Below are 18274 nucleotides of genomic sequence, written 5' to 3' on the forward strand. Positions count from 1 at the left end.
CTGATTCTCCCCTGACCTCCTCACTGGCCCAAGTAGGACCAATTCAGCCAGCTAGCCCTGGAGATTATCTAATTGATTTTTTATTTTTTATTTTTATTGTTATTCATGTTTTTAATGCTGCTTTTATAATAAAGTGTTTTAAAGTGTTTTAAATTTGTTGTTAGCCACCCTGAGCCCAGTTTTTGAACTGGGAAGGGCGGGGTATAAATAAAAATTCATTATTATAAAAATTTATTATTATTGACTTCTCATTTGATCTTTTCTTCCTTAGGATCTGATGGTCTTCCTGGACAAAATGGTAAGTTTCAAAAAATATTCAGACTTGAAACCTTTTCATGGCTGTCCGCCTCTTACGACGTGGCGTATCTGTAAGACGTCTCTGTGAGTCCCAGTGGATTCTTCTTCTTTTTCCTGTTCTTATGATGTCGTTTTACTATTTTTATGTTGACTTGCACTGCATGTATGTTTTGGTTTTTTTAATTAAGTGACTTAGAAATACATCCAAATAACTAAAAAATTATTATCTCCAGCGTATTTGAGTCATGCATGTTCTGTTGTCCCACCTGCACCTGCTCACATTTCCTCATCTGCATAGCATAAATGGGATTTTAAAGGGATGCGTGGGACTCCTAATGTTTCGTGTGGAAGTTAGTCCACACAAAAAGAGTGCCTCCACCCCCATCGTTCAGCCCGGACACTGAGATCCAGCTCCGAGGGCCTTCTGGTGGTTCCCTCACTGTGAGACGCGAGGCTACAGGGAACCAGGCAGAGGGCCTTCTTGGTGGTGGCGCCCGCCCTGTGGAACACCTCCCATCAGATGTCAAGGAAATAAACAACTATCTGAATTTTAAAAGGCATCTGAAGGCAGCCCTGTTTAGGGAAGTTTTTAATGTTTGATGTTTTATTGTGTTTTTAATATTCTGTTGGGAGCCACCCAGAGTGGCTGGGGAAACCCAGCCAGATGGTTGGGGTATAAAATAATAATAATAATTATTATTATTATTATTATTATTATTATTATTATTATTATTATTTTATTTAGAGTTGGCTTTCGCTGGTCCTTTTGAGGCATGGGGATTGTCTTGTGCCTAGATTCCTGGCTTGGTACTAAATCAGGGATGGGAATACTGTGTCTCTCTGGGTGTTGCTAGACTTCAATTCCCACCGTCCCTGCTGGCTGCTGGGAGTTGTAGTCCAATAGCACCTATAGTTCTCCAGGTGTGTTCCCCATCCTTGCATGAGATCTTCAGATTACCTGCCCAAGTGCCTTCAGGTTAGCTCTCCTCTCCAAACCGATTCGGCTGTTGTTGCCTGCATCCTTTTCCTCTTCCTGTGACATGTCCTTCCTTTATCCCTCTGATTATAACCGACTGACGGAAAAAGACGGTTAATGGAAGTGCTCTTAAAAGTTCAGCCGTGTCGTTCTTTGAGCCTCGCTGGGAGAGAGTAGTAAAGGAAGATCCCCCCGTGGCTTGGCAAGCAGCTGGAGTGAATGTTCTAATCAATTTTTCTCTCTTGGCTAAAGTACAGCCTCTCGTATCAGTTTAATAGCGGATGCATCCTCTGTCAAGAGACTGATGCTTCGGGGCGGGAGAGGCGGGTGCTGGTTAGCCGTCCGAAAAAAACACACAAGCATGCTGTTGCCCTGTGCAGTGTCGTATTCCAGCTAGCCCCTGGACTTGTTTGGGGTCATTCGTTTCGGTTGCCTCTGAGGCTCCTTCTGATCATCCCAGCACGCAGGACGACTTGATCCAGTGTGGGTAGGGGAGATAAACTGTCCCTCCTTCAGCCCTTGGCATCAGTGGTGGTTTTTCAGAGCAGGCTGGTTTCCAAATGCACCAGCTCTTAAGTTGTGCGTGCATTAGGACTGTGCTCAGTGTTCCTGCAGCAAAGGAAAAGAGCCTAATGGGGGTTAAAACATATACAGTGGTACCTCAGGTTAAGTACTTAATTCGTTCCAGAGGTCTGTTCTTTACCTGAAACTGTTCTAGAAGAGGAAGATTTCTGCTTTCTGCAGAACTGTTTTTGGCATTGAAAGAGGGGTGCTTGCAGACAACTCTTGTTCTTGTTGCTAACTAAATGCAGTACTGAGCCCAGAGCTCAGAAAGTGTGCATTCTAATGAAATTCCCTGATGCAAAATGCACCTAGAACAATGGGAGTTTTGAACACTGGATGGAATCCTTTCCACGCTGGGCTGTAACTTCCCTGACCCACAGTCATTGGGACAGAAAGGGTACTTCCATTCCCACAAAGCCCTGAATGCCCCCCCCCCACACACACACATATTGAAAACACTCCACAGACAACCAGTTACAGTGCTACCTCGGGTTAAGTACTTAATTCGTTCCGGAGGTCCGTTCTTAACCTGAAACTGTTCTTAACCTGAAGCACCACTTTAGCTAATGGGGCCTCCTGCTGCCGCCGCGCCGCTGGAGCACGATTTCTGTTCTCATCCTGAAGCAAAGTTCTTAACCCAAGGTAATATTTCTGGGTTAGCGGAGTCTGTAACCTGAAGCGTATGTAACCTGAAGCGTATGTAACCCGAGGTACCACTGTATTCACTACCAACCAATTATGGCAATTGGTGTCAAAGGGCATAAGAAAATAAGAATAGCTTGCAGAACCATGCCAATGGCCCTTCTGTTCTGTTGAATCCAGCATCCCATGCTCACAGTAGCCACCCAGATGCCTGTTGGGAAACCAACGGGCAGAACGTGAGCAAGAGCACTCTCCCATCTTGTGGTTGGCAACAACTGGTATCCAGAAGCATTATGGCTAGTAGTCACTGACAGCCCTCTCCTTCATAAATCACTGCTTCCCTAGTATGACTATGTACTGCATGAAGAAGTTTATATCCTCATTTTCCACCAGTAACACACAAGACTACTGACAATAGTGATAATAATACAGCAGTAATAAAATGTGCATATTTTATGTGGGTCTGTTTTCCCGTTGTTCGCTGTCCTCCTTAGAAGCTGCTTTTGTGGATTTTCCCCCGCAAGCTTCCTCGCAACACAATCCAGCCCATCGGGGATTGTTCTATAGGCGTGATAATGTCACAGTGCGAAATAGCCAGGGTCAGGGAAAGCAAGCATAGCCCATTTAGAGCGAGGGCAAGGCTGCTGGTGCTGCGTTGCCCTCACCTGGGATGGGCAGGGGAGGGAATGTGTGTCCCAAGGCATCTCTAGGTGCCATTACCGCCTGAGTGGGTTCCTGGTTTGCTGACGGGCATCCATCTGTCTCGGGAGACAGTGGAGGAGTGTGCCTTTGAGGGTGAGTGGTTGGAAGGTTGCAGCCAGAGCTAGAAACTGAGATATGAAAGCTAGGAGCTAAATGGCACCTTAAACCTAGGTTATGAGCGCAACAACAGAATGCCTAGGCTGGACATTGCTAGTATGGATTGTGGCTAACAGATTGAGGTTGAATCCTGACAAGACAGAAGTACTGTTTTGGGGGGACAGGGGGTGGGCGAGAGTAGAGGACTCCCTAGTCCTGAATGGGGTAATTGTGTCCCTGAAGGACCAGGTGCGCAGCCTGGGAGTCATTCTGGACTCACAGCTGTCCATGGAGGCGCATGTCAATTCTGTGGGCAGGGCAGCTGTCTACCAGCTCCATCTGGGACGCAGGCTGAGACCCTTCCTGCCCGCAGACTGTCTCGCCAGAGTGGTGCGTGCTCTAGTTCTCTCCCGCTTGGACTACTGCAATGCGCTCTACGTGGGGCTACCTTTGAAGGTGACCCGGAAACTACAACTAATCCAGAATGCGGCAGCTAGACTGGTGACTGGGAGTGGCCGCCAGGACCACATAACACCAGTCCTGAGAGATCTGCATTGGCTTCCAGTACATTTCCGAGCACAATTCAAAGTGTTGGTGCTGACCTTTAAAGCCCTAAATGGCCTCAGTCCTGTATACCTGAAGGAGCGTCTCCACCCCCATCGTCCAGCCCCACTGAGATCCAGCACCAAGGGCCTTCTGGCGGTTCCCTCATTGCGAGAAGTGAGGTTACAGGGAACCAGGCATAGGGCCTTATCGGCAGTGGCGCCCACCCTGTGGAACGCCCTCCCTTTAGATGTGAAGGAAATAAGCAGCTATCCCATCTTTAAAAGACACCTGAAGGCAGCCCTGTTTAGGGAAGTTTTTAATATTTAATGCTGTGTTGTTTTAACACTCGATTGGGAGCCGCCCAGAGTGGCTGGGGAAACTCAGCCAGATGGGTGGGGTATAAATAATAAATTATTATTAGTATTATTATTATTAAGGCACACTTTTTATAACAAGAATAGAAAGCTGAAAATGAATGAACTGCGGCTGAAAATCTTATATTCATTTCTTGTATGGTCTAGTCCTCAACTGAAGTCTGCAAAAAACAAAGCCATGCTCCCCCTGCCCGCCCACCCTCTAATATTCTTAAGAGGGTCTTTTCTCGAGTCTTCAGAGAGCGGCTGGAAGTGGGGAGGCAGAAAAAGCTCCTCCTTTCCTTCCACTCTGCAGTTTTAATCTGAAATCTTGGGGGCAGTACTACTCCCAGTGCTCAGAAACTGCTTGCACTAATGAAATTCCTTGTCACAAAACGCGCCTAGAACAATGGGAGTTTCGAATGCTGGTTGCAATGCCTGCTGTGGCTGTAGAGACCGAATAAGGGAGAGACATGTTTTGCTGCAGTCAGGGCAAATGAAGGCATCCAGTTGTGCCGATGCAGATGCGCCATGACATTTCTTCTCTCTGCGCTCCTCCCAGCGGTCATTCCTCCTCTGGTCACTGCTGTGGATGCACGACCTGACCGCCGGTCTCCAGGCACTGCGGTTGTCTGCAAGGGATTTCCACCTGGCAGGGTCGACGTTGCCAGCCTAAATGTTATGTTTGCAGGCATCTTTGTAACGCAGAGTTGGCCTGCCAACAGGCCTGGCGCCAGCTCCCCGTAAAATACCGTTTTTTTTTGCTCTATAAGACTCACTTTTCCCCTCCTAAAAAATAAGGGGAAATGTGTGTGCGTCTTATGGAGCGAATGCAGGCTGCGCAGCTATCCCAGAAGCCAGAACAGCAAGAGGGATTGCTGCTTTCACTGCGCAGCGATCCCTCTTGCTGTTCTGGCTTCTGAGATTCAGAATATTTTTTTTCTTGTTTTCCTCCTCCAAAAACTAGGTGCGTCTTATGGTCTGGTGCGTCTTAAGAGTGAAAAATACGGTGCATCCATGGAATCCTGCCATCTTCCATTCTGTGCAGGCCACCTATAAATTGCTGAAATTCTAGATCGAAGCCTCAGGCTCCTTTTCAACCTGATGAGCTCTCTCTGGGGTGATTCTTCCATGCCATTTAAATCTGGTTGTGTTTTTATTTTTGAGATACGCTGCTTCAGTGCTTAAGCTGCCAGTGCTTTAGCTGCATTCCCTTCGTGAAAATACGACTTCTTTTTTTATATATCTCCTAAAACGTTCTTGAGTAATGTCAGTGTAATGGAGCACGTTGATCGAGCCAGTTGTAGATTTCATCCAAGGCTTGGTCCTGGTGCACTTTTGCCGACGAAGCGGTTTAATTATTGCACGTCGTTTTGTTTGAAATATGCCAATCCTGCTTCTCTGACCTTCCTGGATAAAACGGCTTCCCTTTTGGTTTTTTGCTTTTGATAAATGGCCAGGTCTCGAACACAGAGAGAGGTCACCCAAACCCCCGCCTCCGAAGTTAAATAATGATTCCTCCTTTTAACCTCTTTGGAGACATTAATCTGTTTTGACAATATAATTAGGATTGTAGTTCTGATTGCCAGTCCTGTTGGAAGGAAGGAATCAATTCAGGATTTATTAAAATGAGGTAGGTGCATATATCTTGAGAGAGTGTGTTTGAAGTGTTAGTGGGGGTGTTAAGCTGAATTGTTGACCTAGGCAGGTTTTGCGTTTTCCTGCGGATATCTTGCAGGAGATTTAGGACAGGTTTTATTTTTTGGACACGCTGTTCTACCAAAGAATTCCATTTTTCTAAAATAATAATAAATAAAGATATCCTCTCTGCACTTTCCTACAGGGGCTCACTATAGTTCTCTTAAAGAACTGGTGGGTCAAATAAGCTATTAGTCTTGTGCCTTTTAGTTGCTGAGGAGACTTCCCAGTATTTGAGGTCTTCTGCTGAGAAACTTGCACCCGCTGCCGCTGCCTTCAAAGATGGAGTGGGGGGCAAATATGGCAAAAAGTACTCCCAAGTGGTGGCACTCCAAATTGGTTGACATTCAGGCAACAAGTTAGGATGATTTTTATATCATCTTATGTCTTTTAAATTTAATTCTACAGTGGTGCCTTGCTTCCCGAACGGCTTGGCTCCTGAACAAATCGGCTTCCACACACCGCAAATGAGTGTTCCGGTTTGCGAATGTTTTTTGGAAGCTGAATGTCCATTTCGGCTGTTGGCATTGTTTCCGGAGCCAATCAGAAGCCGTGCCTTGGTTTACGAACATTTTGGAAGTCGAACGGACTTCCAGAACGGATTGAGTTCGGGAACCAAGGTTCCACTGTATTTATTAAATATTTTTCATAATGCCTTTCATTAAAAAATAAATTAATTCCAAGGCAATTTACTATGGTAAAGGTAAAGGTAGGTCCAGTCGTGGCCGACTCTGGAGTTGCAGCGCTCATCTTGCTTTATTGGCCGAGGGAGCCGGCGTACAGTTTCCGGGTCATGTGGCCAGCAAGACTAAGTCGCTTCTGGCGAACCAGAGCAGCGCACGGAAACGCCGTTTAGCTTCCCGCTGGAGTGGTACCTAGTGATCTACTTGCACTTTGATGTCCTTTCAAACTGCTATGTTGGCAGGAGGCAATTTACTATAGTAGAAAAATGCAACTCAGTAAAGCAACACAGTCTGAATAAAACACACCAGGAATACAATATAGTAAAGATAAGGGCAGTAAAATTCAGCAGAACCAAAATAAGTCTGTTTCTCAGGCCCATTTGGTACCAATGCCCATGTAGCTTATGCCACCTGGCAACTTACGGTATATTTGGTGCCAGCATCTACGTGTAGGTTTTGCTCAGCACCTGCATGTTGCCACCTTCATCAGAATGAAATCACATACCCCACAATTTTATCTAGATTTATACTTTCCTTCCCCTGCTGAAAATTAGCTGTAGTCACTACAGGGACTCTGGTTTGCAGTGTTGACAGATTCACTCCCCTTCTACGGAAAGCGCCGGCTGTCATCTGTTTGCACACCTCCTTTCTAAGGTCAGTAACTGTTCGGTGCCCTCAGAAGAGTGAGATTTGCTGGCATGGCTGCGGCCTGAATAATTTGTTTGCAGGAGTGAAAGTTCAGCAGTTGGTGGAGCAAGGACTTTGGAATGACATTAGATAAAGCAGTGCGGGGTAGCAGGGGAGAAAGCAGCATTAACAGAATTAGTGAAAGCAAAGGAACGTACGCTGGTGGTTTAAATGTTTAATTCATGCAGCGACCTTGATCTGCCGCGGAGCGATGTCGCTGCTCTTGTGTGTGGCTTTGTGGAGAGCGTTTGTGTGTCTGCAAAGGGGCAAGGAGCGACTTGCCTTTTCCCATTGTGGTTCCCTCCTGCCATTGGACATCCATTGAAACGGAATGTTGGAAGACCCAGAGTAGATAAAAGGAAGCGTTTCTTCACGCAGCACACAATTAAACTATGGAACTCACTGCCACAGGAAGCAGCGAGGGGCACTAACCTAGACTGGTGTTGTAAACCGCCCTGTGGGCTCTTGAAGAAGGACAGTGTGTAAATTTAATAAATAATTGTTGTTGTTTAGTCGTGTCCGACTCTTCGTGACCCCATGGACCAGAGCACGCCAGGCACTCCTGTCTTCCACTGCCTCCCGCAGTTTGGTCAAACTCATATTCGTAGCTTCGAGAACACTGTCCCACCATCTTGTCCTCTGTCGTCCCCTTCTCCTTGTGCCCTCCATCTTTCCCAACATCAGGGTCTTTCCCAGGGAGTCTTCTCTTCTCATGAGGTGGCCAAAGTCTTGGAGCCTCAGCTTCAGGATCTGTCCTTCCAGTGAGCACTCAGGGCTGATTTCCTTCAGAATGGAGAGGTTTGTTCTTCTTGCAGTCCATGGGACTCTCAAGAGTCTCCTCCAGCACCAGAATTCAAAAGCATCCGTTCTTCGGTGATCAGCCTTCTTTATGGTCCAGCTCTCACTTCCATACATTGCTACTGGGAAAACCAGAGCTTTAACTATATGGACCTTTGTTGGCAAGGTCCGCAGGCTATAAAAGAAGATTAGATAAATTCACAGAGGAGAGGGCTATCTATGGCTACTAGCCATGATGTCTGCTCTGCCTACGCAGCTGGACGCAATGATGCCTCTGAATGCTAGTTCCTGGAAACCACAAGTGGGGAAAGGGCTCTTGTTCTTGGGTCCTGCTTGCTGGTTTCCCAATAGAGGCATTTGATTGGCCACCAGGAGCATACCTAGCGGATGGTGTTTGGCCCCCGCCAAGAGCACAGGCCAAGTGAGGGGGAGAGCCAGGGTGGTGTAGTAGTTAAGAGCGGTGGACTCGTAATCTGGTGAACCAGGTTCGATTCCCCGCTCCTCCACCTGCAGCTACTGGGTGACCTTGTGTCAGGAGTTCTGCCTACACTTGAGTAGGACCCTGGCAGAGGCACATACCCAACTGGCATGTTCTCTCCCTCCTGGTTGTTCGTTTGGGAGCTTCAAAAGCTTTCTTCAGCCCGAACATCACAGCGACCGATGCCAACAGGCACTGGCACACTTAGGGATCCGCAGAGTTTGCGCACCTTACGTGACAGACCTCAGCAACTCAGCATTTTGGCTAATCTACTTTATTTACATATAAACACACACGGAGCACTGCAGCATGGCTCCCTCTCTCTCTAGCATCAGACAGCAAAGAGAAAAAGGACAATATTCCACTTCACGGAACACAGTAACACAAACATCCTGTCTCCATCACTTCCCAAAACATATACCGTCATGTGAAAGACAACAATCCCATGTCTGCAATCATGGAGCAGGAATTCTAACACCTTGGGCTAGTCACACTTCTCTGAAGTCACTCACCTCACAGAGTTTTTGTTGTGGGAGAGGAAGGGAAAGGAGATTGTGAGCTGCTTTGAGACTTCCTAAGGGGAGTGAAAGGCAGGATATAAAGTCCAAACTCTTCTTCTCCTCCTTTTGCACCTCTTCACTCAGTTTCAGAGAAGCTAGGAGCCTGCCCACTCATCCGTGCACTCTCTGGGCTGTCTTGCCATCGGGAAGTTCTTCCTAAAGTTTAATCAGAATCTCCCTCCTTGCAATTTGAATCCCTTGGTTTGAAGATGGCTACCATCTTGGTAGCCATCCTCAGCACACACATTCCAGCTTGTCAATGTCAGGAGTTCAGCCTACACTCGAGTAGGACCCTGGCAGAGACACATGCCCGACTGGCATGTTCCCTCCCTCCTGGTCGATTGTTTGGGAGCTTCAGAAGCTTTCTTCAGCCTGAACATCACAGTGACCGATGCCAACTGGCACACTTAGGGATCCGCAGAGTTTGCGCACCTTGCATGACAGACCTCAGCAACTCAGCATTTTGGCTAATCTACTTTATTTACATATAAACACATACGGAGCACTGCAACATGGTTCCCTCTCTCTCTAGCATCAGACAGCGAAGAGAAAAAACAAAACAAAGGACAATAGTCCCACTTCACGTTCACGGAACACAGTAACACAAACATCCTGTCTTCGTCACTTCCCACTCTGTGAAGTCAAAACATACACCGTCATGGGATAGACAAAAATCCCATGACTGCAATCATGGAGCAGAAATTCTAACAGCCGGGTCCAGTGGTGCCTCGCAAGACAAAAAGAATCCGTTCCGTGATTCTCTTCGTCTAGCGGTTTTTTCGTCTTGCGAAGCAAGCCCATTGACGGCTTAGCGGATTAGCGCTATTAGCGGCTTAGCGGCTTTTAGCAGATAAGCGGCTTAGCGGCTTAGAAAAAGGGGGGGGGAAGGAGAAAAAACCGCAGGAACTCGCAAGACATTTTTGTCTTGCGAAGCAAGCCCATAGGAAATTCGTTTTGCGAAGCACCTCCAAAACGGAAAACCCTTTCGTCTAGCGGGTTTTCCGTCTTGCGAGGCATTCGTCTTGCGGGGCACCACTGTACAGTGGAACCTTGGTTCCAGAACAGCTTAGTTGCTGAACAAATTGGCTCCCGAACGCCGCAAACCCGGAAGTAACGTGTTCCGGTTTACAAACCTTTTTCGGAAGCCAAATGTCCAACCTGGCTTCCACTTGAGTGCAGGAAGCTCCTGCAGCCAGTCAGAAGCCGCGCCTTGGTTTTCGGATGGTTTTGGGAGTCGAATGGACTCTCGGAACGGATTAAGTTCGAGAGCCAAGGTACCAAAGTATCCTCCTTAAGGATTTCAAGAGAGTTCTAGTTTCCTTCCTGCTCTGTTATTTTCTGCACCTTTGGAAGCAGCTGCGGCCCAACTCCTCCTGCCCACCCCAAACCCCGTCGCTGGTTTTGCTGAGGTTATTTGAATTTCCTCCGCGGCAAACAGGGATAAAATTGCCGAGGCGCTTTTGTTCTCGGCCCCCTGACCCCAATTCTGATGGTCTTTGTTTGCCCAATCAATAGCTGCTTAATATGCTCTCTTTCGGTGCTGGGCTGGGCTGCCTGCTTTCCTAAGGATGGTTCATGGTTTGCAGGAGAAAAAAAACAGTGCTTCATTGCTTTCCTGAAGGCCTAAAGCACAGACCCAGGCAGCTCTGAAAAGCCTAGACCAACTTTAAATTGCTTTTTTGCCCTCTCCGTGAAATGCCAAGCTTTGAACAGTGAGGAAGCATCCTGGAAAGTTGAGGGAGGAGATGATTTTACAAGCCTTCAGGTCTCTGATCATTATTGCTTGTGTTGTGTAAAATGAAACAGGAGGTGGGGGCAGTTTCTTTGGCTACATTTTTCTCCGCAGGAAAAGGCAGCAATGCTTCTGAATACCAGTTGCTGGAAAACATAGGAGGGGAGAGTTGCTCTTGTGTTCGAATCCATCTTGTGGGCTTCCCTTTGGGGCATCTGGTTATGTTTCCGAGCACAATTCAAAGTGTTGGTGCTGACCTTTAAAGCCCTAAACGTCCTCGGTCCAGTATACCTGTAGGAGCCTCTCCACCCCATCGTCCAGCCCGGACACAGAGGTCCAGCTCCAAGGGCTTTCTGGCAGTTCCCTCACTGCGAGAAGCTAAGCTACAGGGAACCAGGCAGAGGGCCTTCTCGGTGGTGGCGCCCGCACTGTGGAACATCCTCCCATCAGATGTCAAGGAAATAAACAACTATCTGACTTTTAGAAAACATCTGAAGGCAGCCCTGTTTAGGGAAGTTTTTAATGTCCGGTGTTTTATTGTATTTTTAATCTTCGTTGGAAGCCGCCAAGAGTGGCTGGGGAAATCCAGCCAGATGGGCGGGGTATAAGTAATAAATTATTCTTATTCTTATTATTATTAGCCACTGTGAGAACAGGATGCTGGACTAGGTGGGCGATTGGCTGATTCAGCAGGGCTCTTCGTTTCCTCCCCCCCCCCCCCCCATTTCACTTTTAATTTGCATACAGTGGACCCTCTGGATACATACTTAATTCGTTCCAGGGGTCCGTACATACCCCGAAAAGTCTGCAACATGAGGAATTGCTTTTGCGCATCTGCACAGCAAAACCCGGAAGTATACACTTCCAGGTTTTTCGCGTTCACAACCTGAAAGTTACATTACCTGAAGGGTAATGTACAAGGTGGTTTCCCCAACCACTCTGGGCAACTTCCAACCGAATATTAAAAACAATACAGCATCAAACATTAAAAACTTCCCTAAAGAGGGCCACCTTCAGTTGTCTTTTAAAAGTAAAATAGTTGTGTAAAATAGTAAAAATACTAACGTGTGCCACAGGGCGGGTGCCACCACTGAGAAGGCCCTCTGCCTGGTTCCCTGTAACCTCACTTCTCGCAGCGAGGAAACCGCCGGACCTCAGTGGGGTGGACGATGGGGGTGGAGACACTCCTTTAGGTATACAGGACTGAGGCTGTTTAGGGCTTTAAAGGTCAGCACCAACACTTTGAATTGTGCTCGGAAACATACTGGGAGCCAATGTAGGTCTTTCAAGACCGGTGTTATGTGGTCTCGGCGGCTGCTCCCAGTCCCCACTCTAGCTGCCACATTCTGGATTAATTGCAATTTCCGGGTCACCTTCAAAGGTAGCCCCACATAGAGCGCATTGCAGTAGTCCAAGCGGGAGATAACCAGAGCATGCACCACTCTGGCAAGACAGTCCGTGGGCAGGTAGGGTCTCAGCATCCATGGCAGATGGCCCTCTAATCTCTGCTGAAAACCCTCTGAATGAAGGAGAGCCCAGCACCTTCCAAGGGAGTCCATTGCACTGCTGCACATCTTTTACCGTCAGAAAGTTCTTCCTAGTGTTTGGTCAGACTCTCCTTCAGCATGCTCCATCCGACCATAGCTGCCCCACTCTGGAGGCTCCTGCATGCTCTGACATGCGCTACAGGAAGTGTCCCGTCTTTATGCTGGTGTGCTGCGCTCCCCGCTGCACAAAGAGGACCAACATTTCCCTCAAACTTTCTTTCCTTATCTTTGCTAACCCGTTTGCCTCCTCCGTCAAGCAATATCTCTCTGGCAGGAGCCAGCTTTAGATTTAATTAACTTTCCAGGGCAGGGCTTTGAACATGTAAGTACTCCATAAGCGCTAACTATGAAAATCGGCATGAGCGACCTGCTTGTGGGGAGGTGCTTGCTTAATTTGCTTGCTGATTAAACGTCCCTCGCGCCATCTGCTGCACGGAAATAATTACGGAGGAAAGTTAAGACCCATGACTTTGATCCCGGGAGGGGAGTAATCTAGAACAATGCACTCCTGGTAAACTCCTCCTTTATTTTAATCTGTCCATCCTGTGAGATGCACAATGCTAAAAAAACATTTGGATATGTGGGTTGTGCCCCCACCAAGCCGAGTTTGTCTAAAACATTTATATGCTGCCTTTCAACGTTGTAAAGGTCGTCCATTAAGCTAAACGACAGTCGAAAGAGTTTCAACTTGCTTTGCTTCCTAAGATAGCACACATTAGATAAGAAAAATCTTTCTTTAGTCTTCTAATAATTAGCCCGCTAATTAATGTGGCTTGTTTGTTCAACTCCCTGAGCTGGGAGAGCAAATCCCTCGCCTTTTCTGAGCAGCTCTCAGCTGTTTGCAAATGCATTTGTGGCTTTTAATTAATATTGTGTGATGCATCTCTGGGGGTTCGAAGCCTTGGCTGCAAGAGCAAGAACTATCGCAACCAGAACGCCACTCGCATTCTTGTTTATTTTACTGATTTAGTTATTTATTTATATTTGTGTGCCACTCTTCATCTGCAGATCTCAGGGAGGTCCACAACTTAAAAATACTATATAAAAAAGCACAAAATACATGCTAAAAACATTATTCTGTCTTTTCTTAAGATAGTTTCTTGGAGCAGCTTAATTGCCATCATCATAATTTTATTCATGCCCTGCCCATCCGACTGTGTTGCCCCAGTCACTCTGGGCAGTTTCCAACATAATAAAAACACAGCATGAAACATCAAAACCTTTGTTCTTCCTTCCTGCAATCCCAGTTTGGAGTGTTGCCCAGATGCAGAGATCTCTGTTTATAACAGTAGGGCCCTACCTGGGGCGAGTGGAGTTTGCATGCGTTTATTAGGTAAAGGTAAAGGTACCCCTGCCCGTACGGGCCAGTCTTGACAGACTCTGGGGTTGTGCGCCCATCTCACTTAAGAGGCCAGGGGCCAGCGCTGTCCGGAGACACTTCCGGGTCACGTGGCCAGCATGACATCGCTGCTCTGGCAAGCCAGAGCCGCACACGGAAACGCCGTTTACCTTCCCGCTGGTAAGCGGTCCCTATTTATCTACTTGCACCCGGAGGTGCTTTCGAACTGCTAGGTTGGCAGGCGCTGGGACCGAGCAGCGGGAGCGCACCCCGCCGCAGGGATTCGAACCGCCGACCTTTCGATCGGCAAGTCCTAGGCGCTGAGGCTTTAACCCACAGCGCCACCTGCGTCCCGTAATGCGTTTATTACTATTATTTAAATGAAGCATAAAATAACCCCAAATTAGAGGTTCAGGCTATGTCCTGGAGGCACCAACTAGAAATGGCAGGAGGGGAGAATGTTGTGCTCAGGTCCTACTTGCATATTTCCCATTGAGGGTGTTATAAGATAATCCATGACCAGAGAGGGGATCCCGAAATAAATTTATGAACCCTGCTTGGTGTGCCTGTTGACTTTAAACCATTGCCCTTCAAACGGAAACATGTTGGTAACTGGCTGGCTGGCTCGCCAATTGAAATTCTTATTTCAAGGGAACCTGGTTGGCCACTGTGAGAACAGGATTCTGGAATGCATGGGCCACTGGCCTGATTCAGCAAACTCTGTTTGCATTCTTACATAACCCTTTGGCTGACTCTGTGCAACAGAAGACGTAGCCTTTTGTTGTACAGGGGACGCTCGGGTTGCGAATGTGATGTCACACATTAAAAACTTCCCTAAACAGGGCTGCCTTCAGATGTCTTCTAAATGTCAGGTAGTTGTTTATCTCTTTGACATCTGGTGGGAGGGCGTTCCACAGGGTGGGTGCCACCACCGAGAAGGCCCTCTGCCTGGTTCCCTGTAGCTTTGCTTCTTGCAATGAGGGAACCTCCAGAAGGCCCTCGGCGCTGGACCTCAGTGTCCGGGCAGAACGATGGAGGTGCAGACGCTCCTTCAGGTATACTGGGCCGAGGCCATTTAGGGCTCCAGTTTTTGGAATCCACGGGATGGGAGCATGCTATCGTCCTGTTTGCAGATTTCCCACAGGCATGTGGCTGGCCATTCTCGGGACAGGATGCTTAGACTAGATGGACCACTGCCTTGATCCAACAGGGCTGTTGTTCTGTTCTTGTGATGGGGAAAGCAGAGCTTTGAGTGTGCAGCAGAGCAGCAGCTTCTGCGCTGGGGAGAGAATCTTGGCTTTGTGCAATTTGTTAATTTTCCATCCACCTGAATATTCTTTAGATCCACGACTCTGGAGATGGCGGGGGGCGTGTGGCAGAAAAACGGTCCTCTGTGTGTGTGTGTTGGGTGTGCGTGTGTGTGGTGTTTTTTGCCTGCCAGAGTCTGAAATGGAGAAATGGTCACATAATTGATGCAGAGACTAAGCCACTGTGCAGAGGATCCCGGACTGATAAGAGAGCTTAGATTTCAGCCTTTTCTGTGACACTACAGAAGCCCATGAGAAATCCAATTAACACTGCCTTTCAGCTGCTGCGGCGGCAGCGTAAGAAGCCTCATGAAAGGTTTTTGAAACCAAAATGCCAGAAGGAGATTGTCTCTTACATTCCTTTTTTAAAAAATGGTATTTGAGTTTCCACTGTTCTTCACAGGGTCAGCCCCACCGTTGCGGACCATCAGTCTGCTAGCTGAAGTTTTGTAGATCTGGGGGGCTGCTGCTCCCCGGCCACCCTTATCTTAAAAATAATAATTGCAAATTTGGGTCCCTATGTGTGTAGCCAATAGCCTGTCCAGTATTGGGAGCTATGTCTACAAGGCTTAGTGCCCTCCTGTCTTTTGACACAAGGGGGAGAACTGTGACTCAACAGTGGAGCATCTTCTTTGCATGCAAAACATCCCTGGTTCAGTCCCTGTGGTATCTCCAAGTAGCGCTAAGGCCTGAATCCCTGCAACCTGGTGCCCATCAGTGTGGATCAGTGGCTCCCAGAAAATCAGTGGTACCATCCCTGGAGGGGGGGCAGTATTTGGAAAAGTGGGGTTCGAGTTCTTCAAATTTTCAGGGCTGATTGTAAAAATTGGCAGGTTTAAGGGCTTGCAATGGGCTGCATGCAGGCAACATATCAGATCACATATGGAAATGTCCCCTTAGGCATGTAGGAATAGCCCTGCAGAACGAAACCACCGTGCTTTGCATTTCTCTCTCTCTTTTTATATGCATTTTTATTAATTTTTTAACATATCATTTCCAACAGTCATTTAATATACATTCTTATCTTATACAATATTTTATACTTCCGTCAACTACTTCTGAAGATTTTCCATTCCTTATCACTTAATCTGCATTTCTTGATTTCTCTATTAATTTCTCTATTGCTTTTAATTGTCCTTAATTTTCTTCATAGTCTTCCTTGCAATATTTCACCTAATCCTCCTTACAGAACTTCTTGCGGTCCTACTAGCGTAATCTGTTTATTACAATTGCTTTTCAAATAGTTCAAATATTTACTCCAGTCCTCCAAGAATCTCTGGTCCTGCAGGTTTCGAATCCTTCCTGGATTCTAAATCTGCATAATCCATTAATTTCATTTGCCACTTTTCTTTCGTCAGTAATTCTTCCTGTTTCCATTTATGTGCCGATAATATTCTTGCTGCCGTTGTTGCATATAAAAACAATTTACAATCCTGTCTGTTAATATCCTCCCCTGCAATGCCAAGTACCGTATTTTTCGCTCTATAGGGGAAATGTGTGTGCGTCCTATGGAGCGAATCCAGGCTTCAGGAAGCTATCCGCAAGCCTTTGGAGCACGGTGGGAGTGCCCGCCGGGCTCCCAAGGCTTGCGGATAGCAGCCTGCAGCCCAAAGCCCAGGGAGCGCAGCGCTGCACACCCTGGGCTTCGGGCAGCTATCCGCAAGCCTTCGGAGCCTGGCGGGAGTTTTTTTTCTTTATCCCCCCCCCCCAAAAAAAACTAGGTGCGCCCTTTGGTCCGGTGCGCCCTATGGAGCGAAAAATACGGTACTTTAAGGCATTGCTCCTGTGATTATTACTACGGTTGCCCTTGTTCCTGGCCTGTTGTTGCGCAAACCCTCCATCTTCCAGGCCAGACCTCCGTGCTGCTGCTGCTGCTTCCCCCAGCAATCCTAGATTTTCCTTCCTTTTTCTGCTGCTGCAGCAGAAGCCGCTGCCATCTCATTAACCGGCTGCCTGTGCAGTTCGTGCAGGAGGCTGAGCAAAGGAGCCTGCTCAATCAAACGGAATTTGCCACGCCAGGCTGGGACAGCGGCTGCTGATGAGGCAGAAGCAAGAAGCCTTGGCTCCCAGGGAGAGGCTGAGAACCCAAAGCAGGCTGATAGAAGCTGCTGGAATGACAGGACAGGGAACCCTTTGCTCCTTCCGTTGTTCTTTGCTGGGGGATGCACTGGACGCCTATCCTACAGCTGACGTGCATGTGTGAAGGGTTGTGTGTGTCCTTGTGCAGGGTGTCAGGCACCAGCTGTTTGTCAGCTCCTAGGCGTTTGTCTCTCTTCCGAACTATCAGTTGCTAATCCAGCGCAGGTTGGATTAATGTGGTTCCTTAACTTATAAGGAACACATGCTCACACGCCCTGTTGCTTCAGACAAAGGTAAGGGATGCAGGTGGTGCTGTGGTCTAAACCACAGAGCCTCTTTGACTTGCCAATTGTAAGGTCGGGGGTTCGAATCCCCACGACGGGGTGAGCTCCCGTTGCTCTGTCCCAGCTACTGCCAACCTAGCAGTTCAAAAGCACGTCAAAGTGCAAGTAGAGAAATAGGTAGCGCTCCAGTGGGAAGGTAAACGGTGTTTCCGTGCGATCTGGTTTCCGTCACTCTTTTAAAGCCATCTAGGATGATAGTGCAAGTAGATAAAAAGGTACCACTCCAGCGGGAAGGTAAACGGCGTTTCCGTGTGCTGCTCTGGTTCATCAGAAGCGGCTTACTCATGCTGGCCACATGACCTGGAAGCTGTACACCAGCTCCCTCGGCCAATAAAGCGAGATGAGCGCCGCAACCCCAGAGTCGGCCACGAATGGACCAAATGGTCAGGGGTCCCTTTACCTTTACCTTTAGGATGATATCTGGGACACGGATGGCACTGTGGGTTAAACCACAGAGCCTAGGGCTTGCTGATCAGAAGGTCGGCAGTTTGAATCCCCGCGACGGGGTGAGCTCCCGTTGCTCGGTCCCTGCTCCTGCCAACCTAGCAGTTCGAAAGCACATCAGAGTGCAAACAGATAAATAGGTACCGCTCCAGCAGGAAGGTAAACAGTGTTTCCGTGCGCTGCTCTGGTTTGCCAGAAGCGGTTTAGTCCTGCTGGCCACATGACCCGGAAAGCTCTCTGCGGACAAACAGTGGCTCCCTCGGCCTGAAGCAAGATGAACACCACAACCCCATAGTCACCTTTGACTGCACTTAACCGTCCAGGGGTCCTTTTTTTTTTGCTTCAAAAAAAAGGCATGCATCAAAGGCATGCATTTATAAAGGCAAAGCCGATCGCGTGTCT

The 18274-nt window shown here is 47.8% G+C and overlaps 1 protein-coding gene and 1 long non-coding RNA gene across 4 annotated transcripts in view; one reads left to right on the plus strand and one right to left on the minus strand.

Annotated features, from left to right (window-relative positions):
• LOC307212000 overlaps positions 1-18274 on the minus strand; it is a 284098-nt gene that overhangs the window by 224069 nt on the left and 41755 nt on the right. The window lies entirely within an intron of this gene.
• The window catches only part of EPHX2 (epoxide hydrolase 2), a 94765-nt gene that overhangs the window by 41163 nt on the left and 35328 nt on the right, over positions 1-18274 (plus strand). Inside the window, exon 10 of the mRNA XM_079968870.1 lies at positions 272-298. Within this exon, the coding sequence (XP_079824996.1) occupies positions 272-298 (27 nt within the window). The remainder of the gene's footprint in view (positions 1-271; positions 299-18274) is intronic.

The sequence above is a fragment of the Podarcis cretensis genome, assembly GCF_951804945.1.
Source record: "Podarcis cretensis genome assembly, chromosome: 3".
NCBI lineage: Eukaryota > Metazoa > Chordata > Lepidosauria > Squamata > Lacertidae > Podarcis > Podarcis cretensis.